Source organism: Cervus elaphus, chromosome 1 (genome assembly GCF_910594005.1).
Source record: "Cervus elaphus chromosome 1, mCerEla1.1, whole genome shotgun sequence".
NCBI classification, from domain to species: Eukaryota; Metazoa; Chordata; class Mammalia; order Artiodactyla; family Cervidae; genus Cervus; species Cervus elaphus.
In genome coordinates this window covers 43,248,175-43,272,035 of record NC_057815.1, presented here as the reverse complement: position 1 = coordinate 43,272,035, position 23,861 = coordinate 43,248,175, and the positions used below count along the sequence as shown (strand labels likewise).

The 23,861-nt window shown below is 48.3% G+C and overlaps 4 protein-coding genes and 1 non-coding gene across 10 annotated transcripts; 3 read left to right on the top strand and 2 right to left on the bottom strand.

Moving 5' to 3' along the window:
- The first annotated feature begins 233 nt into the window (after positions 1-233).
- On the top strand, positions 234-370 carry LOC122703726. Its single transcript, XR_006343579.1, has one exon. It is a non-coding gene; the product is annotated as a small nucleolar RNA SNORA8 (small nucleolar RNA).
- Positions 371-2,006: 1,636 nt separating this feature from the next.
- Positions 2,007-8,385, top strand: SLC37A4 (solute carrier family 37 member 4). 5 transcript variants are annotated; one of them, XM_043900723.1, is made up of 10 exons: positions 2,007-2,141; positions 3,312-3,652; positions 4,479-4,711; positions 5,018-5,261; positions 5,742-5,900; positions 6,148-6,233; positions 6,707-6,820; positions 7,018-7,083; positions 7,441-7,579; positions 7,687-8,385. In XM_043900723.1, exons 2-10 carry the CDS (start codon positions 3,505-3,507, stop codon positions 7,851-7,853), a joined length of 1,356 nt encoding a protein of 451 aa, XP_043756658.1. In that variant the 5' UTR covers positions 2,007-2,141; positions 3,312-3,504; the 3' UTR covers positions 7,854-8,385. The 5 variants fall into 5 exon arrangements, with proteins under 5 accessions (XP_043756658.1, XP_043756662.1, XP_043756659.1 ...); XM_043900724.1 differs by having other exon boundaries at positions 2,139-2,276; XM_043900725.1 differs by lacking the exon at positions 2,007-2,141 and adding an exon at positions 2,931-3,062.
- Positions 8,386-9,028: 643 nt separating this feature from the next.
- On the bottom strand, positions 9,029-12,463 carry TRAPPC4 (trafficking protein particle complex subunit 4). The gene is made up of 5 exons (XM_043900735.1): positions 12,213-12,463; positions 11,859-12,033; positions 10,395-10,498; positions 9,641-9,767; positions 9,029-9,373 (listed from the first exon to the last, which is right to left on the bottom strand). The coding sequence occupies exons 1-5, from the start codon at positions 12,385-12,387 to the stop codon at positions 9,295-9,297; spliced, it is 660 nt and encodes a 219-aa protein (XP_043756670.1). The 5' UTR covers positions 12,388-12,463; the 3' UTR covers positions 9,029-9,294.
- Positions 12,464-12,744: 281 nt separating this feature from the next.
- RPS25 (ribosomal protein S25) lies at positions 12,745-18,558 on the top strand. Of its 2 annotated transcripts, none has more exons than XM_043900743.1 (5): positions 12,745-12,904; positions 13,142-13,237; positions 13,787-13,970; positions 14,324-14,422; positions 18,469-18,558. In XM_043900743.1, exons 1-4 carry the CDS (start codon positions 12,902-12,904, stop codon positions 14,416-14,418), a joined length of 378 nt encoding a protein of 125 aa, XP_043756678.1. In that variant the 5' UTR covers positions 12,745-12,901; the 3' UTR covers positions 14,419-14,422; positions 18,469-18,558. The 2 variants fall into 2 exon arrangements, with proteins under 2 accessions (XP_043756678.1, XP_043756674.1); XM_043900739.1 differs by lacking the exon at positions 18,469-18,558 and adding an exon at positions 14,525-14,571.
- On the bottom strand, positions 14,540-22,407 carry CENATAC (centrosomal AT-AC splicing factor). Its single transcript, XM_043900729.1, has 11 exons — positions 22,236-22,407; positions 21,933-22,096; positions 21,431-21,529; positions 18,972-19,038; positions 18,834-18,896; positions 18,451-18,515; positions 18,192-18,297; positions 17,086-17,116; positions 15,042-15,131; positions 14,832-14,964; positions 14,540-14,747 (listed from the first exon to the last, which is right to left on the bottom strand). Exons 1-11 carry the CDS (start codon positions 22,353-22,355, stop codon positions 14,672-14,674), a joined length of 1,014 nt encoding a protein of 337 aa, XP_043756664.1. The 5' UTR covers positions 22,356-22,407; the 3' UTR covers positions 14,540-14,671.
- Positions 22,408-23,861: the final 1,454 nt, after the last annotated feature.

The following is a 23,861-nucleotide window of genomic DNA, read 5'->3' as shown; positions in this document are numbered from 1 at the left end:
TGTCTGCTAGGTGAAGTACGGATTCTAATATGCCTTGGTTTTGGAGAGAATCGTTTTCCTGGCCCTGGGCTCTACCTCATGAAAGCACCGGTGCCTGATATACACTAGGCTCTGGCTCAGTAGATATCTGTTCAATTAATCAAGTTCAGCCACAAATTGTCCCATCTTATCTTGCCTCTCCTCCACCTCTTCCCTTTCCTGATCATTTTTCTGCTGTTAAAAAAAAAATTCACTGCACTGCATGGTATCTGCATTCAGCAGTTTGTTCCTGCTGGCTGTTCAAAAGACAGTGCGATATAAATTCAGTATCTGGCATCGTTGGTTTTTTTGCTTTGTGCATGTCAGACCTGGTATTTCTACTGATACAGTATCCTTTTAGTTTCTTATACTGTTCAGTTTGACATAATCTTCAATAGTAACTAATACTTTTTTTTTCTATGGTTGTCATGAAGAACTAGACATCCCATCTCCTGACCCTAAACAGGATCCTATAGTGAACTGCTTGAGGAAATTGGATCTTAAAGATTACAGGTGGCAAACTTTGAAGTGCACTCCACTGAAGATCAGAGAGGCCCAACTAAAACAGCTGTGGCATCACAGCTGTGGATTGAGCAGAACTTTTTGTAGGGCTGCCTTGAAGATGACAACTTTGGAGGAACTATGGTGACTGGCAGTGGAAAGAATCAGGACATGTGAAAATCCTTAAAAATTTATTGACTTAAATAACTTTGCCTATGTTATGAATAAAAAGAAACCTTTGTGCAGAAAGTCAGCATGTATAAAAAAAATTCAACTGAGTAAATTCTAAAGATCTTATTGACTTTATTCAACAATTCATAAATCAGGACACATCCAATCTAGCACTTAGAAAGGCACTCTGAGGAGCTGTACAAAATGAAAGGCTTTTATAGGTAGAAGGAACAAGAAATTAAGGGAACAAGAAATTAAACTAGGCAAAAAGCAGATTGGTTATTACCAGGTTACTTTCCTTTAAGGAATGGATATAGGATCTATCAGGTAGATGACATAACTAGTACTGATCAGGCAACTCCTGATTAACTTATTTAAGATCCCATTTCTGGGAGAGGCAAAACTGTATTGAAGTCTCCCTTTGGTGACATGGGGCTTAGCATAAGCAAGTCAATTTTGGACCTGTTGCTGTATTTTTAACATCACTCTAAAAGAGCTTTACTCTTGGGACTTCCCTAGTGGTCCAGTGGTTAGGAATCCGCCTGCTAGTGCAGGGGACACGGATTCGACCCCTGGTCCAGGAGGATCCCACATGTCATGGAGCAACCTGTGTGCGCCACAACTACTGAGCCCATGCACCCTAGAGCCCATGCTTAGCAACAAGCAAAGCCACCGCAATGAGAAGCAGGCACACCAAAATGAGAGTAGATCCCGCTCACCACACCTAGAGAAAGCCCACACAGCAACTGAAGACCCAGAGCAGCCAAAAAATAGATAATTGATTAAAAAACAAAACAAAACACAGCTTAAACAAAACACAGCTTTACTCTCAACTTTGAAGCACTTAAAATAATTTCAGCAATTCTTTTATATACTCAGTGAAAGCAGTTATCTAAATTTTTGGAGCTCTAAATCTGTTCAACCCTCACAATCACCCTATGAGGTTGGTAAGAAACTGGGGCTCATAGAGATTATTAATTACCCAGGGCACGCTGTTCGAAGTAGTGGGTCTGGAATTCAAATTTAAGCTTTACTCAGGGTCCACACTTTAAACACTCCAGCTATTTTAACTATGTCCCCAACAGTCTGACCACAAAATAAATGTTCAAATTGTGCTCACTGAGGCCTGCATTAATTTCTTACAGAAAACACAAGACATCTCCCAGACGATGTGAGAACAGTGACTGGTAGCGGGAGGCACTTCCTAAAAAATGGTTTCTCGAAGCCCATCAGTTAAGAAGGGAACGTATGACTCCAACCCCTAAGCGGCGCTGTCCTCCTCCGAGGACCAGGGTGACCCGCAAGATTAAACCTAAACCATTAGAGCAGGATTGACTCTCAGGACTGCAAGTCGCAGGCGGAGGCCCCGCCCCATCCAGGGCGCAAGCGCATGCGCCCGACAGGCCCGGCCGGCCCCGCCCCTTGCTACCCCGGCTCCCACCTCTGTTCAGGTAGGGGGCGGTGTGCGGGGGTGGGGCGTCTCCTGAGGGCGGGACTGGAGCGCGAGTCTCAGGTGCTGCGCTCTTTTGTCCGAGGCCCAACTTTCTACTCCACACAGAGCTGTTTCTGCGGCTGCCGGTTCAGGGGTAGGGGCACTCGCTGTCTGGGATCAGTTCGCGCCGGCTCCTTTGTGTTGCACGAATCCTGGGGTCTCCGCACCACTCCAGCCCCTGCACTCGGGCCCTCGTCCATTCCCAGCCGGAGTCGGGTGTCCTGGGTAGCTTGAGGACACGGGGCTGGGCAGGTGCCGAGAGCACGCCGCCTCGCTCCCTCCTTCCCCTTCCTACCGCTCGGTTCCACCCCGCCAGGCCGAGCCACTCGGCCGCCGAAGCGAGGGGCCTTTGGGGCCTCCGAGCGGCCAACGGCTCCGCTTGCGCCCACGCCTTCTGCTCCAGTTGCTTTCCCCACCGAGCCGAAAAGCCGGGGACGTGTTGCCAGGGCCCTGGGAAGCGCGGAGCTTGGGCACTGCGCCGGGAGTCCGCCGCTGCACCTTCCCGCCCAAGGGCCGTCCGGTCACGGTCCCTGAAGCCCCAGCCTGCCAGACCGGAGCCCATACTGACGTCAAGGGTAAAGGCGATCAGACCTCAGCCCCTAGCGGGGCTTTCGATGTGACACTGTGTGTCTTGAGCTGGGGAGTTTCTCCTGCCTCGCCTTGCTTAGAGTTCTGCAACTATCCATACACAGTTACACCCCCACCGTGTGCTAAAAAGCATCGGGAGTTACAGGGCTTGAAGTCAGCTCTGGAAGACTTGGAAGAGAGGTTGTTTGGCGTTCGTGTCTGATTGAATGTATATGTGTAGAAGCTAACCCAGCACCTAGTGCAGTGCCTCGCAACCAGTAATCCCTCAATAAACTTTCCCTGAATGAATGAGGTAAGTGGCTGAGGAAGCCGGCTAGATCATTCCACCCCTGCCTCCCCTGGGCGCAAGGAGACAAAAGTAATTAGGTTAAGTCTTTAATCACCGCTGGTCTCATAGGCTCGCCGAGGCGGAAGCGCCGTGAAAGAAATCCTGGGGACACTGGGTGCTGGCCTAGGTCAGGGACACTGCCTTCCCTCCCGAACCCCCTCCAGCCCCCACAGCTAGGGCGTCAGTAATCTCCTATTTTCTTGTCTCCCTCAGGACACCGGGTTCCCTAGGAGCCGCCCCAGGCTTAATGATTGTCCAGAAGGAGGCTATAAAGGGAGCCTGGGAGGCTGGGCGGAGGAGGGAGCAGAAAAAGCCTAACTCAGCAGACCTGGCGCTGAGAGCCCGCCAGCCCCAGCCGTGGTCAGAGACTTTGTGTCCCAGCCAGTAGGGCCTGCTCCCTGCCACCATGGCAGCCCGAGGCTATGGCTATTACCGAACCGTGATCTTCTCGGCCATGTTTGGAGGCTACAGCCTGTACTACTTCAACCGCAAGACCTTCTCCTTTGTCATGCCGTCGTTGGTGGAGGAGATCCCTCTGGACAAAGATGACTTGGGTGAGTCCTGGCAGGGCAGGGTGATGGGCCCAAGAACACAGGACCAGCAGGACAAGCTGGGTGTCTGTGCAGTGTGGTGGGTACAGGCACGGAATATGTGTGGATTGTCTGCATAGCTGAGGCCAGGGGACAGTGCATGTGCAGGATGAAGAAGCTCTGAGATCCATGTCAGTGGGCACTGGTAAAGGACTGTGGGTATGGTCTATGCATGTCTGACGGCTGTGATTCTGATGTGTGTGCACATGTGTGTGCATGCATGGGTGCCTGTGACCAACAGGTGTCCCGGAGGCACTGTGTGTTAGGGGGATTCTGAGCAGTTTCTGTACTTTGTGGGTGCAGGCTTAGACCACAGGGTGAGTGCTGGCTGCTGACACTGTGAGCACTTGGAACCGCGGAGTTGGCACAATGACTCCATGTGGTCTAGCAGGCTATCCCTTCAGGAGGAATAAGGTCCTTGACTCCAATTCTAAGCCTTTGCCCCATGTTCAGAGATGGGGCAACAGAACTGCGAGAGGCCAAGTGAGGGGGAAATCAGGTATATGAGAATCACAGGGAGGAGGGCTGTCCTGCCACCTGACAGCTGCTGCTAGAACTCTTCAAGAGGCTGACAAGTCATGGGTCAGCCTGGGGCTAATGCTAATGGAGAGATAGGAGGAATAGCCTGGCACCATGAATGAATGTCAGGAATCCTTCCTCTTGGAAGGAACCTGTCTCACCCTGCCAGGCACCTCTACACACCTGACCCCATGACCTCCTCCACCCTCCTGTGCCTTTGCCCTGTCCCTAACCCCCCAGGTGTCCTGCTCCCTGCTCCCCTCCTCTGCAGGGCTCATCACCAGCAGCCAGTCCGCTGCCTACGCCATCAGCAAGTTTGTGAGCGGGGTGCTGTCTGACCAGATGAGTGCTCGCTGGCTATTCTCTTCTGGGCTTCTCCTGGTTGGCCTGGTCAATGTAGCCTTTTCCTGGAGCTCCGCGGTGCCTGTCTTTGCTGCTCTCTGGTTCCTCAATGGCCTGGCACAGGGGCTGGGCTGGCCCCCATGTGGCAAGGTCCTGCGGAAGGTGAGTGTCTGCTTCTGAGGAGCCGGTTCAGATTGGCAGAGAGGACACCTAAAGACTACATGGGTGCACTGGCACCTCCACCCCAGAGTAGTTTCCTCAGTTCAGCCCAGCTCCTGTTGCTTGTCAAGATATTTTAGGAGGCTGAATGTGGTGGGATCAGGTGGCAGATGAGGGAATTGGCCTTGCCAAGTAGAAGCGCCCTCTCCCTCCTTCCTGTAACGTGAGCTCCTGGGTCTGTCCCACCTGACCCCACCTTCCGTATGGACTGGAGGCCAGGCACCTACTCTGTTCCTCTCTGCCCCACAGTGGTTTGAGCCATCTCAGTTTGGCACTTGGTGGGCCATCCTGTCAACCAGCATGAACCTGGCTGGAGGGCTGGGCCCCATCCTGGCAACCATCCTCGCCCAGAGTTACAGCTGGCGCACCACGCTGGCCCTGTCTGGGGCACTGTGTGTAGCTGTCTCCTTCCTCTGTCTCCTGCTCATCCACAATGAACCTGCTGATGTTGGACTCCAAAACCTGGACCCCACCCCCTCCAAGGGCAAGAAGGGTGAGTACCCACCAAAGCCACCCTCTGGGAACCTTCATCATTCACCTGGCAGACTCTCGCTGAAGACGGCTGTATGCTTGGCCCTGTGCTAGCCAATGGATGTCAGGGGAGGGATGGTGATGGAGTGGGTGGGGAGTAAGTAAAACTCCATCCTGAGAGACAGTTAAGTGCCAGACAAGTGGCAGAGCCAACAAATGCTATGACTCATGTTATAGACTGGTCCTTCCTTATAACAGAGCCACACTTCCTTGTGTGGACAGCATCCTAAGCTTAAGTGTCTTGGGTACCTCTTCCATCCTCACTGGTCCTCACATTCAGTGGAGAAGAGAGGGCAGAACAGTAGGTGAGGGGTTACCTTTGTGCTGATCCTTGTCTATGTGGATGGACTCTGTCCCTGTGGCTAGTTAATGAGTGGTGGGGGCTTGAGGTGGGCAGGGCAGCTGGAGCAGAGTCTGAGGCCTGGCCTTCTCCCACCCCCAGGCTCCCCGAAGGAGGAGAGCACCTTACAGGAGCTGCTGCTGACCCCTTACCTGTGGGTGCTCTCCACTGGCTACCTTGTGGTGTTTGGAGTAAAGACGTGCTGTACTGACTGGGGCCAGTTCTTCCTCATCCAGGAGAGAGGACAGTCTGCCCTCGTGGGTGAGATGAGTGTTGGGATGGGGCAGGCCTAGGGAGCAGGAACCAATGCAGGGGATGGGAAATTCAGGCCCAGTTCCCTTTATCCCCTCTCCTCTTTCCCTGAGGCTGGACACTACTCAGGCAGCTGTAGTCAGTCACGCTTGGGGACCCTGTGCCTATCTGGGTTTAAGCCAGTCTGGGACAACCTCAAGGTGTAACGCCCTTCCACCCTCCCTTTCCCTCTTCCCACTGCAACTCCTCACTGCAGGTAGCTCCTACATGAGTGCCCTGGAGGTTGGGGGCCTTGTAGGCAGCATCGCAGCTGGCTACCTGTCAGACCGGGCCATGGCCAAGGTGAGTGGGCAGAAGGGACAGGAAGGAGGAGGGTCCCTTTAAATCTTCCCAGCATGACTGGGACACCAGAAGTGTGAGCCTTGGGCACATGTAGCTTGGCATGTGCTGGTTTAGGCTGGGTGAGGTGGGAATGTTTCCAGGATATTTTTCTTCGTTAAGAATGTGGAGTTGAAGCTAACTGATATCAAGGAGAGCCAGCATTTCTCTCCGCCTAGCTTCTCCACAGCCTGAGGAAAACCGGGTGCAGCCTGCCAGCCCATGTCCTCGAGCCTGCCCAGGTGGAGGAAGGGATGTTGTGGAGTTTGGCCTCAGAACATAATAAGCAGGTCCCAGGGCCTCCCAGAGCTGCCCTGGGCCAAGAACTGCAGTGGGATTGCCAAAGACCAGTCAGCAGAGGCCTGCTGTGTCAGAGTCCAGGGGTGGGGGTTCTCTGCTGCTCCTGGGGCCTGACATTGCCAGGACTGTGCCCACAGGCAGGGCTGTCCATCTACGGGAATCCCCGCCATGGCCTGCTGCTGTTCATGATGGCTGGCATGACGGCATCCATGTACCTCTTCCGGGTCACTGTGACCAGTGACTCCCCCAAGGTAAGTAAAGAGGGCCTGGCTCACAGCAGGGACAAGGATGAGAAAGCAAGGGCCGCTGACTCTCTCTTCCTCTCCCTGGCCTTTTTCTGCTTCAGACTGTCCTTTTCAGTTGTTTGTACCTCAGTTCCCCTCTTCTTTACTCTGGTGACCCTCCTTGACTCTGGGCCTGGTTTCTTCTCCTCTCTGTGCTCCTCTAGGATATTGCTTTCTGGACTCCGGCTCTTCACCCTCTTGCTGAGCTCACAGGCTTTACAGAGAATGAGGTGCTCCATCTTTATCTCTGGTTTTTCTCTTGGTCTTATCTCACCTTTATCTTACCCCGCTCTGCCTTGTCCCCAGCCAATCTGGCTTGCACAAATCCTGAAAGGGGACAGCATCTAACTCAAGAGGGATGGCTTCTCTACCTTCCTCACCTACCCATACAGGTCCCTTAGGTTGGCTCAGTGTGGCCGCCGCTCCTCCAGTCTGTAGTCAGTTGTACTGGGAAGTGGTCTGTATGTGGGAGCCACTTTCTCCTTACAACTACTTGTTCCCGGGGCCAAGCATTCTCTCCTGTGGCAAGGGCAGGTAGGGAGCAGTCTTTCCCAGACTCTAACTGCCACCCTGCACTGCCCTTACAGCTCTGGATCCTGGTGTTGGGAGCTGTGTTTGGTTTCTCCTCTTATGGTCCCATCGCCTTGTTTGGAGTTATAGCCAATGAGTGTGCCCCTCCGAACTTGTGTGGCACCTCCCATGCCATTGTGGGACTCATGGCCAATGGTAAGTGATACCCCAACTGATGCCTTGCCCTCAGGCCAGCGAGGGGCTGGATTAAGCCCCTCTGGCTCCAGCCTCACTGTGACATGGGCTCTTCTCCTCCCTGACAGTGGGCGGCTTTCTGGCTGGGTTGCCCTTCAGCACGATTGCCAAACATTACAGTTGGAGCACAGCCTTCTGGGTGGCTGAGGTGATCTGTGCGGCCAGCACAGGTGCCTTCTTCCTTCTACGAAACATCCGCACCAAGATGGGCCGAGTGCCCAAGAAGGCTGAGTGAGGACAGTGCAGGCTCCAGAGCATCCTGTCCTACTTGTGGCCTTTCCCCTCCGTGGGGGTAGGGAGGGAAAGAATGGAGGGTGCCGTCTTCACTAGCACCTTTGACTTTCCCTTTCTGCTCCTTTTCCCTTATCTACATGGCACTGGAAGTTATCAGTAGTTAATGAGGTCCCAGCTCATCTCATCTCTATTTAAAGGACAACCTTTGTTCTTGGACTCCATTAGCTCCTATTTCCTGCCTTCAAATAGGAACCCCCTGCACTCAGGAAGTCTCCTATACCCTTCTCCCTCTCCTGAGCCCCACCCTGTCTCCATCTCACCCCATCCTCACTTGAGGTGAGGCATCTCCTGCCTGCAGCAGCTGGGCAGCCATGGCCCGAGACTTCTTCCAGAAGACCTCAGCAAGGAGGCAACTGCTCCTGCCAATACTTTGGAGTTCAGGGCCAAAAGGTCACTCTCACCAATACAAGGGTACAATAGGTGGGAGGGTAGAAAGATTTGTTATAGAGAATTAAAACTAGATTTGATACTAACCTTGTCAGTGAATCATTCTTTCAAAAGGTGTAATACAGAGATAGCTTTGAGAAATACTCCCTTAATACCTGCATTCTCTACCCCCAGAGAGCCAGGGAAAGCTGAAGGGTAAATGGACTCCTTTAAGCTCCTGCCTCTTCTGCCTTCAACTTCATGCTGCAGAATTCAATGCACATTTTAGAGATGACGCTACTGGGTGTCAGGCAGTTTAAATAACTTGCTGTAGTGAGGCAACAGTATAGTCAGAAAGTCTAGGTTCAAGGTCTACTGGTAACTAGCTTTGAGACTTTGAAGCAGAGAGTTTGTACTTTGCTAAATCTCATCTGTAACACAAACAGGATGAACATCCTGAGCTAAGGGAGAGGATGAAGGGAGATAAAGCAGTAAAATCTGGCTGTGAGCCCTTGATAAATGTTCCATCATTGTTTTCATTATCGTCATCACAACCGAACCACCCAAGAAGTCAGTGGCAATCCAAGACTCCTGCTTCAAAGTCCCATGTTCATTCATTCGCTTAATGAATATATATTTGTTTTGTTTTCCACTGGAACACAGTATCTCAGCTTCCTTGAATTCCCTTATCATTCCTGTTTCCCCTTCTGAGGCTTTCTCCCCCAAACCGTCAATTAGGATAGCAAACACTGAGCTCAAAGGAATGTTTATTACAACATTTATGGGCCTACCTCCTATAAATAATCTGTACAGAGTTGGGAAGTAGGACCATGACAGATATAGGAGGAAAGAGAGAATGGTATTAAGGCTTGGGATCAGAACATGTCATCAGGCTCAGCATCCTCCCATTTTCAAGTGCACTAACAATGCTGCCGGGATCTCCATCAAAGTGGAAACCGCAGGATTCCTGCTGTAGGATCTCTTAAGAATTTGGTGGGGTCCGCTGTAGGTTGAGCCTAAGACCCAGGTCCAAAGGTTCCAGCCTTCTCTGCCACCTCCAGGGCTAACTTCAGGTTCTGGTCAAACAGTTCACACCTAGGCCAGGCCCAGGAGGCACAAGACAAAGTGTTAGGCCTGGCTCTCTCCCCACCGTGGGTACAGAGGCAGAGCTAGTGGAAACTCTGCTTGAAGGCCATCAAACTCAAGGAAAGTCCTTGCTTTCTCAAAAGAATAAGTAAGTGAAAGGCTAGTTACTTTTTATTTTAAAATAACTATTACACTTCAAAATGACATTGGGGAAGCAAATACAGGGAGAGAAAACAAGGAGGCTTTGACTAGAATCTGCAGACTGCGACCGCTTACCTGATGGGCATTTCCAGGGAGTAAAATGGATTCTTCAGGGCAAAGTCTGAGTAAATCTCATAAATTTTTCGGAGAAGAGAATCTATCCCAGCCTGCCTAGGATCCGCCAGCACCACAAACTTTATCCCTGGAGAGGGACCAATGATTACCAAAGGGTAGAGAATCAGCAAATAAAACTGTCCTGTTTGTACAGCACTTTATATGCTCATTTTTATTTTATCCTTATTGCCTCATAAAGCATGAAAAGCAAGACTTTGAATTCACAGGGAAGAACAGAGAAGTGAAATGACTTTATAGCACCACCCAGCTGATTGAGTGACTAGGCTTTGGGTTCTAGCTCTGTTGCTTACCTCTGGCCTGGGTGCCTCTCAGCACAAAGTGCCAGGCAGGGAACAAACTCAGGCAGTTTTCCATGCTCTGCCTTCACGAAGTGAGGCAATGCCACTCAGGATCCAAAGGCCATTTTCAACTGGCATTCCAATTTTATTTTGGAACAACACTTACACCTTCCAAAGTGTGTGCAACATGAGAGAACACTAAGGTGAGTTTATCTGAGCACAGGATAACGAGGGCTGAGCATGGACAAAACTGGCATCAAGATTAAATATTGGCTTTAGATTCACAAAACAAATAACTGTGCACTTGTCCCAGAAAAGGCTAACCACCACCCCCTTGCTTACCAGAGCCAACTTTGGTCAATGCCTTCCTCCAACCAGACCCATCGCATGCCTTTGGCCTGTCTGGAAGCGCATACCTGTCAGAGTCTGGAAGCAGTGCAGTTTGAATGTATCTGTCTCCAGCATCTCAATGCCTGAGCTGCCCTGTTCAGGAGACAGCTGGGAGCCGATTGCGAACAGCCTATTTGCAAGAAAGGCAAAGTTGGGAATGCACCTCATTGCTATAAGGGAGGAGTGCTTCTCAAACTTTTCCACCGAGGTGACCCTTATCTTCTGAACACTTAAATTATAGCTTGAAATAGAATCAGCAGTGTGAACTGCCTGGCAGCAGTATCAAAATTTTGTAAGAATTCATTTGAACTCTGCATGTATTTTACAATCACACTTTGCTACAAAACATACTACACTGAAAACTGGGTAAAATTAACACTCTGGGATTACCATGCCATGTTTACCCACCAGCTGACTATGCATATCCAACACATCTTATAATACAACTGTCAGCAGGAAAAGATCTTAAAGATCATTTAATCACCTTACTTTAAAGATGAACATATTAAAACTCAAGAAAGAGAAGGTAACTTAGGCAAACAAAATCACACCACTGCCAGCATTACCTAAAGCCTTGTCATACTGGATCAATTCTTTTCATGACACAGCACTGACAATTTAGGAGGAGACAGAGAAGGCTGATGGGACCCTACACTCACACGAAGAATAGAAGACACTGGAGGTGGACAGCTTGCCCAAGATCCTTGACACAACTTGTACGATCATTAATATTTTCTTGACTTCTTGAATCTTAGCATACAAATCAAATGTTTTTCTATCATAGGCATGATCCTATGCTAGTTTTAGAAATCAATCCAATTGTTGGGTTTGTGACCAATTAACTATGTCTAGTAGTTCTGGGTTACCTTGGTGGATTTCACCCCTCAAATGCTCTAACTGGCTGGCCCTGAGAAAATTTACTTTAAAGAAAAATTATAGTTATGTTCAGATCACTCTTGGTATGACTAGATGGACTCCCCTCACCAGGCCAACTGATAATGACTGCTCTGACCCCGGTCATAAATATGAGTTTTCTTCTATTACTCAAGCTCAACCAGAAAAACAAGCAAAGGTTTAGCCAAGGAATAAAATCTCCCACAATTATGGAATGGATTTATGTAGATGGGGTGTCCCTGGTGGCTCAAATAAATGGTAAAGAATCCCTTTGCAATGCAGGAGACCCAGGTTCCATCCCTGGGTGGGAAAGATCTCTTGGAGAAGAGAATGGCTACCCATTCCAATATTCTTGCCTTGAGAACTCTATGGACAGAGAGGAGTCTGCAGAGCTACAGTCCATGGCGGGGGGGGGGGGGGGGGGGGGGGGGGGGTGGGTCACAAAGAGTGGGACACAGCCGAGGGGCTGTGTTACTTTTTTAGAGAAAGGTAAGCACCGCCAGTCAACAAGTCTCTGAGCGCAGAACTACACTAATCCAGTCAGCCTATGAGCCAAGAGTTGACGGACAGAATCTAGGAAGAGTTGTGGGACTTACGAGTGGAACATGGAGGCCAGCATGAGCTTCTCATTGGAGGTGAGGCGAGGGCGGCCGAATCGAATGGACACTGGGTAGTTAGCAGGGTTGCCCAGGTACTCCAGTACCTCTTTCCCATCGGCCGTATACTTGCCATTCACGTCCACACCATTGATAGCCAGCACTGCGTGGCCCACTGCAATGGCGAAGCTAAGGGTCAACAAAGCCTCAGACTGCGGATCCCGCCAACAGTACAAATGACCCAGCCCCCAATTTCATCCGCCCCCCTCCCAGAGATAAGCAGCCCACCAAGGCAGCACCTGGCCCCGCCTCATCCTCCCCCAACCCCGCGCCCCGGGAACGAGCCTAACCCACCCCGGATGCCGTCTCGCTGGCCAAAAGCTACCAGCACACGCTCGTCGTGCAGCTTAAGCAGCAGATCCAACGGGTAGCTGAAAGTTTTCTCAGCCTCGGCCCGTGGGGCGTAGCTGTCCAACTGGTAAATAAGGCCGCCAGCTTTGTTCACCACATAAACACTGAAAATCGCCATAGCTGCCGCCGAGGCTGCCGGACTAGGACTCAGCCTCTTCCTCCCGGCCCCGCCCCGGAAGCGCAGCACGGGACCTGCTCTCGGCGCTCCAGGCCGCGCTTCCGTTCCCCGGCCCGCGGGGCCCGCTGAGACGCTTGCGCCCTTGGAGCACGCCTGAGTGCCACTAACACAGGGACTTTAGATGCCGGGACCTATAAAATTGTTCTCCTTTCCTTTTTACCGGATCTTAGCGCCAGGAAAGTGTAAAATGTGACTGCCTCAGAACTGGCCGCAAAATCGAAAAGTCAGGGATAACGCCGAGAGTGTGACGTTACGGAGGTGGACCCTGCTCCGTAGCCAGTTCCGGGCCTGAGCCCAACCTGTGCCTCCGGACTTCCTTCGCGCGGCTCCGCCCCTTGTCCCGGAAGCAATCGCTGCGGCCGGAGGTTTCTGGGCTTGCTTGCGGGGCGCACTTCCTTTTTGTCCGACATCTTAGCGAGGCGGCAGTGGTCGCAGTTGCTCTCCGGCCTTCGCTATGGTGAGCTCGGTGTAGGGGAAACTGGCGTGGTTCTGGGAGCAGGCGGTGCCGGCGCGCGTTTGGGGAAGTATCAACGGAGGGCTCACACAACTGCCGGGCCACGTGTGGAGATGGGAGGGCTGTAGCTTTCCCCATGTGCTCCGGTAGTGGAGTCTGGGCAGGGTGGGGGGCGAAGGAGTAGCGGGAGCGTAAAGGGCTGCCTTGTGACCTGGCCGCATTCCGGCTTTTCTCCTACAGCCGCCCAAGGACGACAAGAAGAAGAAAGATGCCGGAAAGTCGGCCAAGAAAGACAAAGATCCAGTGAACAAATCTGGGGGCAAGGCCAAAAAGAAGGTAGGAGTAAAGCCCCTCAAATGGTGAGGGATGTTGGGGGCGTCTAGTCTCATTTCCCTATACTGTAACAAATGGCTTGTAAGGTTGTGGGGTTTAGAGTCAGGTTATTAAGAGTTTACACTCACATCACTGTTTTGGTTTTGACTCATATAAAGAATGGGGATGTATATGCTACTTGGAAATGAAAAAGTGTGTACTGAGCTACTTTAAGTGGGCTAGTGGGGCTCAGCCAATATCCGAAAGCCTCAAAGATAGTTTATTTTCCCCCCAACGTAATGTCTCCGATGCCTTCACCAATAACCAAGGTCTCTTTTACTTTGAACTTGGCTTTATGATTAGTTCAGCTTTCATTTGCTGTGTTTGCAGATTCTGAATTTTATAGGTTTCTGCAGCCCAAGGGACAGACCCACTCTTGTATAACTCTGCAACCTTGTAACAATTCTTTGAGTCAGGTTGTTCCAGAGAAGGGAAATACTGGTGCTTTGAAGAGCACTGATTTTTTTTTCCCCTTTTTCTTCCTTCCTTTTTTTTTTTTTTTTTGGTGAGCAGAAGTGGTCCAAAGGCAAAGTTCGGGACAAGCTCAATAACCTAGTCTTGTTTGACAAAGCAACATATGACAAACTCTGTAAAGAAGTTCCCAACTATAAGCTTATAACTCCAGCTGTCGTCTCTGAGAGACTGAAGATTCGTGGTTCCCTGGCCAGAGCAGCCCTTCAGGAACTCCTTAGTAAAGGTGAGAGGAGGGTGTGTTGTACTGGTTTGTATGCTTTTTGCACCTTAGTTTGGGCTGACCATGTTAGCCATTTTAAATGCAGTAGGTGGAGGTTAGCAATACAATTCTAGCATGTTATCTAGGCTATCCGTAGTGCCTAAGTGGAAACAGTGATTTTCAAGTTACAGTCAAGTGTTGTGAGGGTAGCCATCCCAAGAGCTGGTAATGAGTCCCTTCTTTTTAAGGGGTGAGTCAGGTTAGATTACACCAAGAAATGTAGGCATGTCTTGTAAACTCATGCTTTAATTAAGCATTTTTAGTTTGTTGAGTTTTTAATAGTACTATTGTGTGAAAATTTTATTCTCTCTTTCTAGGACTTATTAAACTGGTTTCAAAGCACAGAGCTCAAGTGATTTACACCAGAAACACCAAGGGTGGAGATGCCCCAGCTGCTGGTGAAGATGCATGAACAGGTGAGCTGGTAAAGATTCGTGAACCTGGGGCTCCTATATGAAGTACACATCCCCTTCACAAGGGTCTATAGTTCTGATTTGATTTTTTTTTTTTTTAAACAGGTCCCACCAGCTGTATATTTTAAAAAATAAAACTTTATTAAATCAAATAAGTGGGTTTGTCTGTTTCCTAAGAAAGGCAGTTACAGGATAATAGCATGTAACAGATTTGTTGTCTTGGCTTTGAGCCTTATAGTGGTTGGAAATACATCAGGAAGCCATTAGCTTTTTTCCTTTATGTGACTGCTGTTTGTTTCTTGCTGCAGCTTCACTTTTGAATTGATGCCTGAAAAGAAATGAAAGGTTAGCAGCACAAAGAGTGAGATCTCCAAGGGGGGAGCAGGTTGGGGTCCTGACACTAGGCTCATACCTGGATTGCCAGCGGCGTCCATTATTCCAGACCCGGCCAAAAGAGGGCAGCCAGCCAGCACTGGTGCTGGAGCTGTGGTCAAAGTTGGCCCCAACTCTGTCTGGTGGGAGCTTCTTCAGTTTCTGTTTTTCCTCTACAATGAGTAGTTTTATTTGAGTAAGAAGACTTCAAGAGTAGGAAGCCTTCATCACCATTCCTGTATTAACTTACTTTCTTTAAGAAACTCTTCATAGGAGGGTCCTATTTGTTGGTTCCCAGAGCTATAGTCCTCATCTTGGACCATCCAGGGAGGTGTGGCACCTGGAAAAGGAAGACCTTTTAAGCAGAAATGAAAACACTTCAGGACTTCTGGACCATGGGAATTAGAGGGGCTTAAGCTTATTGGGGGCATGACATAACAACAAACTGCACACATTTAAGGTGTACAATTTGAAATGTTTGCAGTAAAATCACACCGTGTATCCTTGTGCCCCTTTAAATTATTTTTTAGCACACCTCCTTTATACCCCTTTCGCAGGCCCAGGCAACCACTGATGTGTGTTCTGTTGCCATAGATTAGTTTGCCTCTTCTATAATTTTGCATAAATATAATATGTACTTTTGTCTACCTTTTAGCATATTCTGAGATTGTGTGTTGCATGTATCAGTCATTCCTTCCTTGTTGAGTATTCTTTGAATTGTTCAAATTTGCTGGGGCACGTTTAGATTTTTTCAACTTTTAAAGAAACTGCTGAACTCTTCCAAAGTAGTTATGCCATTTTGCATTCTCACCAGCAGTTTATAAGAGTTCTGTATACTTTTTTTTTTTTTTTGCTGTGTGACATGGTCAACTTTTTCCCTGTCCAGGGATCAAACCCACACCTCGTGCATTGAGTGCAGAGCCTTAACCACTGAAGCACCAGATAAGGCCATAGTTGTAGCTATTTTGATGACCAACTTTTTATATGCCTTTATTGAGTTTTGTGCTGCACTTAAGTTGCTTGAGTTGTGTCTGACTCTGGACTGTAGCCCACTGGGCTCCTCTGTCCATGGGGTTTTCCAGGCAAGAATACTGGAGTGAGCTGCCATGACCCTTGCAGGGGACCTTTCCAACCCAGGGATCAAACCCATCTTTCTTAAATCTGCATTGGCACGCAGGTTCTTTACCGCTAGTGCCAACTGGGAAGGCTGTTGAGTTTTGAGAGGTCTTCATATATTGAAGATAGTTTCTTCATCAGATGCTTTTCTTTTTTTTGAAAAACATGTTTATTATGCTAAAGTTTTGCAGTGTTTCCATTTTTCAAGCAAAATATTTTTTTCCCTTAGTCGAAACACAAAGAGGCTGTGTGGCTGTGGCAGGTCTAATGCTATGGTGGGCATTATGTAAGGTACAGAGACTCTGGCCCTCAATTGCAAGTAGTTTTAGATATTAAATACAGTTCCCTGTGCTATACAGTAGGACCCTATTTAGTTTATACCCTTTTTTTTAATACCCTTATTTTTATTTCCTTCTCCACAACCACATGTATTCCTGCGATAAAAGAATTATCCTTACAGTTCTTATTTTTCTTTAATATAAAAATATTAAGCGTATTATTTTTAAAAACACAGAGGTTGAACAAAAACCCACATAAGAATTACCATGTCCCTGTATATTATCAAGTGTGAAACAGATCACCAGTCCAGGTTGGATGCATGAGACAAGTGCTCAGGGCTGGTGCACTGGGATGACCCAGAGGGATGGGATGGGGAGGGAGGTGGGAGGGGGTGTTCAGGATGGGGAACACATGTAGATCCATGGCTGATTCATGTCAGTGTATGGCAAAAACCACTACAATATTGTAAAGTAATTAGCCTCCAACTAATAAAAATAATTGGGGGGGGGGAGGGGGAATAAAGCTGCTAATACTAAAAAAAAAAAAGATGTGAGAAAGACATCAAGAAAGATAACAAATGTTGGCAAAATTATCATATACTATTTCACTGCCAAGTAAAACATCCCTGGTGAATTAAGTAGCCAATTGGATAAGAAAATAAATTAAGAACAATAAAAAGAAAAAAAAAATTACCATGTCCCAACACATTTACTAATTTTAAAACATCTTAGATATGAAAGGTAAAAAAAAAACATCTGGTAAGCAGGTAAACATTATGTCTGTTACTTTTCTGAGTTAGATGCATCTGACACAGGTGTCGGGGTACCCTCCTACCAGTGAAAGACCTACAACTCAAAAAAAAAAAACCTCTTACAGTTTGAGATTGCCATGGGCCTTACCTGAGTGTATATTACCAATTCCTGGTGTATCCTGTAGTGGAAAATGGGGGAAAAATTAAAAGAAAGCCAAGAGATGATAAGGATACTCAGCCTAGAAGAAGAAATTGTACAGGAGGTGGATGGCACCACTGCCACAATGCTAATGCTGCACTGAGTTTATGTTAAATCTCACAGAGCGTGGTAAATCACTGAAAGACAAGTCTTGTCCCCACCATAATCAAGGGCTCAGGCTGGAGATGTCCAAAAATAAAGTGCCTACTACATGGTAGGTAAACAACCCTTTCCTCACAGAGCATACATATTACTGGGGAAGAGAACTAAGTATGAATTATACAAATTACATGCACAGCTTTTTACATGGTATGACACAAGTTTTTCATGAAAAAGTGACATCTGAGCTGAAGGGGGAGGTAAGGGTAAGTAGAGAAGGGAAGGAAGACATCATTTAAGACAGTGGGAGGGAAGTTAAAGAGGGAGAGGACATAGTTATGGCTGATTCACGATGTATGGCAGGAACCAACACAGTATTGTAAAGCAATTATCCTTCAATTAAAAAATGGCAATTACATGTTCAAAAGTAAAGAGCATAGCAGGAGGCTGGAGGATAGGATGTAAAGATAGCAGGTGATGAGGTGTCTGGGACAAGACTGCAGGAGTAGAGATTGTTCCAAGGTGAAATAGAGGCCAAATTCAGGAGATAAGGCATACTCACTGAGCAATGTGAGAGATGAAAAAAAGGAGGTGGGCATACTCATTAAGGGAATGTGAGAGATGAAAAAAAAGGAGGTGATAATCCGTCTACAGTTACTAGAAAGAGGAGTGGTGGGGGTTAGGTGCCTGTGGGGTATCTGTAAGTGTCCCTGTGTTGAGCTGGAACTGGATTCTGCACAGGATGATTTAGGAGTTGGTGCTCCTATGTGACAATGTAGGTAGTGTGGATACCATGGAGGGTGAGGAATGAGAACATGATACTATGGAACAGGGCAGCAAGAGGGAAAAGCCTACTAACACAGGAACAGCCAGAATATACAGAAAAGCCAGGGGAGATGGGTGTCCTGGGAACTGAGGGGGCATTAGCCCTTTCCCAACGTGCTTAACCATTGTACCTGATGACCAATGAATGTCAGAGGTTGTCCTGTCTCCATCCAGTCAAGCTCTGGGGCTGGTGGCAGGTCCAAGTATGAGGGCTGCTGTGAGGTGGAGGCTACTTGGCTGGAAAAGACAAAACAGGAGCCAGGCTGGCAGACTAAGTCCTTGAGCCATGAGGACAGCAAGAATGAGATTTGTTTCCATGTCTCGATCAAAGTTACAGAATGTTCTGAGATGTCAGAATGTCCAATAAGAGGTTTCCTAACAGTCTTTTACCTGTTTGTCCCTTTCCAGCTTCCAGGTGCTGAAGAGCCCTCTTCTGGGTCTGGCACTGTCTGAGGCTGAGTTTGATTCAGGAAAAATAAATGTGTCTAGAATGCTTAAGAATTTGCCTAGGCCATACTCCCCACCTCCAGAAGTAAACAAATTGACAAATTGAGGATACTGCCCCATCTGGCAACTTCCCTCCCTCCCAGCCCTGCCCACATTTTCTCCACTGATAAGGCCTGCCCCCTGGTGGGCAGGGAAGGGAATTCAAGACAAGCAGATGGAGTCCATAAATTTTTCTTCAGAAGAGCTGGTAGGTGAAATGCTGGACCTGGGAGAACCAGGAATCAGTGGATTTGGATACTGCTCTGGCTCCTCCGAGGGAAACCAACCTCTAAGACAGACCGAACCATCTCCTGCCGGCTTTGCTCCACCTCTCGGATCTGAGCTGCCATCTGTGGGAGAGGGGTGACTCAGACAGGTACCAGAAGATGGGGCTGGGTCCTTCAGAGGCCATTCCTTTAACTCACCTCTTTAATCACTTCATCCTCTTTTTCCTCATAGGAATCCAGACTTTTCACCATGGATTTCTTGAATCTAAAAAGGAAAGGGACAAGTCACCCCAGAATCCCAATCCCTGCTAGTTGTGAAAAGATCCTCAGTAGATCATTTTTCTCTAGATTCTGAATAGTGTCAGACTCCCAGAAACCAAATCTCAGTAGTACAATGAACACCCATGTACCTCTCACCCAGACCCACTGTTAACATTCTGCCATACTGGCTCCAGTTCTCTTACAAACACATTTCCTTTCTCTCAAGAACATGAGACTTAATTCTAAATTTTTCAGCATGCATTTCCTGGGAAAAGGAACAGTCTATGAAACCATTACCATACTTTAAAAAAGAAAAGTCAGTTACCCTTTTCTGATGTCCAAATTGTCCCATATTGGGGACAATATATTTGCAATAGTTTTTATCCTACAATACACACAAAGATATCTGCATAATAGTACTACTGTCAACGAGACTACTAAGTAAAGCTCAAGATTTCTTTGCAGTTCTTTAATCCTTGGAAAATATCCTTCAAAGGGTGTACAGATTTTTGTTTTCAAATGTTGCTTGAATTCTGGGCCTCCCTGGTGGTCCAGTGGTTAAGAACCCACCTTGTAATGCAGGTGATACCAGTTCAATCCCTGGTCCTGGAAGATCCCATATGATGCGAGCCAGCTAAGCTCGTGCCCCGCAACTACTGAACCAGCACTGTGGAGCCTGCAGGCTGCAACTAGAGAGTAGCCCCCCCCCCCACAACTAGAGAAAGTGCACACGCCGCAAGCAAAACCCAGAGCAGCCCTGCCCCCCAAAAAAATTTTTTTTAAAGATGTTACTTTAATTCTTATTCTTCTGTCATTGTTACCAATTTGATAGTTACATGATAATTTGTCTTTGCCTAATTTTAATATGTAAAACATTTATATAGGGGAATGGCTCTACCATGGTGCCCTGGCAGACCTTACAGGCAAAGCCTTGAACTGCAACTTATCAAAGTCTTGACAAAAGGTTTGAATGATCCTCCAGGAACACAAGAGGACAGGAGGTCTAAAAGGAACTGCTAGGAGGCCATCTCCCACTGGTCTCCTTATCTCTCAGAGGAGGGCGTTACGAAACAGTTTTTCATTAACTCCCAGTTCTGATGGGGTATGGGGCTTTGTGCTCTCAGATTAGAGCTGCAGATATAAAGCCTGTAGCTGCAGTCTAGTCTTGGCTCCCCAACAACAGTATCCCATAGTTCATGCTACAGTCACCCAGCCCTATTTGTATCACTGTGGTCCTTTTTGGTGTGTGGGACAACCTGGGAAGCTGGCACTTTGGGCTTACTCTTTTCACTGCCTATGTAAGTAATAAGCTGCCTGAATCTAAAAGTGGCTCATTTGTATCTTTATGGGTCAAATCAGTCAAGCCTGGCCTGGCTTAGTCTTGTGTGAGCTTGAAATTTGTAAAGTTCAAAAATCAAAACTATATTTAAATAAAAAGTTCAGAGAGTCCATCCATATAATTCTCAGTTATAACCTTTCTGCTAACTACCCTTTATTCATCCACCAAAAATTATATAGAGCTGGGTCAGGCTATGACAAGTAAGTGGCCTCAGTTTCTTTTTTAATTTTTGATGTGGACCACTTTTTTTAAAGTCTTTAATTTGTTACAATATTGTTTCTGTTTTGGCCACAAAGCATGTGAGATCTCTGCTCCTAAGAACCTGAACCCCTGCACTGGAATGCAGTCTTAACCGCTGAACCACCAGGGATGTGCCTGGCCGCAGTTTCTTATTTCCTCCCGGCCCAAACAACAGACTGGAAGACAAGGTGATCGGGTTTAAGTACTTCTTAATTCCTCATTATTCTCCACACTGAGTAGAAAGGAATAATAATAAACACTATGTATTTTTTTAACTTTGGGATCCCCTTGGGTTCCACTCTCCATAATCTCAATACAGTCCCAATAAAAGGGGTGATGTGAGGCTGCCTGAGTCCTCTTTCTGAGGCAGTCACAACTCAGCCCCTCTGTGCTGCCAAGCTTCCTGCACTCCAGGTAGTTGGGGCCCTCCAAGGCCAGTTAAAACTATTAAAAGTGGGCACTGGGTAAGCATGTTTTTTGCACTCTATAAAAAGCATCTTCTATTTCTAAAGAAACTTAGTAGTCTCTCTGTTACATATTAAAGTAGTTGACTATGGTCAGCTTTTATTATACGCTTCTCTATTTGCTAAATATATTGTAAATCCCACCATCCCCCCCCCCCCCCAACTATATTATAAACCTTTCAAGGACTCTGTCATTTTTCATTTGTGTTCAACATGGTGCCTAGAATAATGAGTGCTACAAAGACCATGGTCACTGATGAAGTCCTTACTAAACTTTACAATTAGAGGAAGCTCCTGACACAGATGCAAAGAATCCACACTCTGCTACCTCATCATGTGGAGGAATGACTCACCGAGCGAAGTCCTGGGGGGAGATCAAAAACTTCTCTTTCATCTGGAACTCAGCCTTGTTTTCCCACCAGAATTTGTTGGTTGCTTTCTTGTGCTCTGGACTGAGAATGGAAAGGACAAGTAATCTCAATGATAGACTACATAATGCAAACTGACACCTGGGTCTCTGGGCAAGGCTGAGAGAATACTGACAATAGTTTCCTCAAGATCTCCAGTTTCCCCCTTCCAATAAAAATGTGACAATCTGAGAGGAGGTGATGGGAAGGAACCTTGATTGAGCCAGTTGTCCAGTCATGGCCATCCCCAGCACTGAGACCACTGGGACCATAAGGCCTAACCCTCAAGGTTGGCCATGCCTACAAGATGACTGAATCATCCAATCTTATCAAATCACAAAAACGTTCTTCCTCTCACCCACCCTAAACCCTCCCTCCATTAATTTATAGACTAATATAAACCTATTAATACACTACCGCTGTGAGGGGTTCCGGGCCCGGCGCTCACCTGGCCAGATGCTCCAGCAGCCCCCCGTGCAGCACGGTCAGGTTTCCGTGGCTCAGGTGTTTCCGCACCTCACAGCCGCAGCACAGGCACCAGCAACATCGCTCGTGCTCGGGCACGTAACGCTCCACCTGGGCGGCGCGGACGGCCTTGCGGGCGGCCTCCACCTGTGGCGGAGAGGATGCCAAGGCGGACAGGCTAAGTAGGACCCCGGCGGGATCCCCAGATCCCACCCCCTGCCTTCACAGCCCCTTCCGCAGCCCCGCCCCAGGCCGTCCGCGGTCCCCTCCAGCCTCCCGTCCGTACCTGCGGCAGGAGCCGCTCCAAAGCCACCTTTAGCTGCCGCTGGTGCTTGCGACTGTAGACGTGCCCGCGACCGCAGAAGAAAGTCTGGCGGCAAAGAGGACAACGCTGCGCCGGCGCCATCTGGCCAGGACTGGGAAGCCGCGACGCAAAGCTTCTCCTACGCGGCCCCGTGACCTCTGACCTCTGGGGCGGAAGAACTCCGGGGCCCCGAGCCCCCAGCGGCTGGTAGGCGCCACTGCAAGTCTTTCGCTGCTGCGCACGCTTTTCTCCCAGCTCCTCCCTGTGCGCAAGCCCAACCAGTCACCAACATCGCCAAATGCTGTCTGGCTGGGAAAGGCGAAGGGAAAAGAGCTCCCGCAATAGTTAAGGGAGACCGCACACGTATCGGGAACACTGACAAGGACCCGTGCAATGTAACAAATCGTAACTCGTGTTTATAGGGTGCTCAGTGTGTGTCCAGAACTTTACACGTACTCTGTGATCACAATAACTCTATGTGCGTGCATGCTGAAGTCGCTTCAGTAGTGTCCGACTCTTGTGTTCCCAAGGACTGTAGCCCACCAGGTTCCTCTGTCCATGGAATTTCCCAGGCAAGAATACTGGAGGGGGTTACCATTCCCTTCTCCAGGGTATCTTCCTGACCCAGGGGTCGAACCCGGGTCTTCCTCATTGCCAGCAGATTCTTTACCGTCTGAGCCACCAGTGACCTCTTGGAAGCACAAGGCGGAAGGCCTAATCTAAGACCTAGTCACTCACACCCATGCCCCCACAGGGGCGATCTGAACGCTGCCCCTGTAAAGCTGTAAAGGGGAAGCTATAAAGGGTTCAGAATCATTGCTGACATCTTTAATCTGTAAACATGCTAAACTAGTGGAACTTTATTCTTTACAAGTCACTTCTAGAGTCAACAGCCTTCCTGTCTAGCTCCCTTAAGAACTCATAGGGCTGAAATCCCCAGACTGTTGTGATCTGCACACTAGAGCTCCCTCCAAAAAAGCTGGGACCTGGCCCAGACTCTATTTGTAGGACTTGCAAACAGAGCTGTCACAGGGTCCCCAGCTTCCCTGACCATGTGTTACCAGTACTGGTGCATTAACCTGCATGGGTTACAATGTCTGTGGGTGTATACAGTCAACTCTACATAATTCAGACCCAGGAAGTAGGCAGACTCCCCTTCAGAGCTTGACTTCCTGTTGGAGCTTCCGCTTAGACTTAGGCCTTCACTAGATGTGATCCATTTTAATGACCCTTGCAGTTCTCAATTCCTTGACCTCTCCTCACTCCCCTGGCAGGGGTGATCCTGGACTTTTTTCACCAAAAACTGCACCTTCTCTGACTTCAAACTCTGAAGTTCTTCTCTGACCACTATCTTCTACCCTCCCTTGTGGCCCTACCTTCCAGCTAGTCTTTAACTGCAGGGGTGAATATAAGCACTCTTATCCATTCACTGAGAAAATTATTCATCATTTGCCAGCTGCTAAATACTTTGCTCCTTTAAAGGTCTAAAAATCTTTAAAGTGTGGCCTCCAGGTCAGCAGCATCAGCATCTGGGAGCTTGTTAGAAATGCAAACGCTACTAACACATATATATGGAATTTAGAAAGATGGTAACGACAACCCTATATG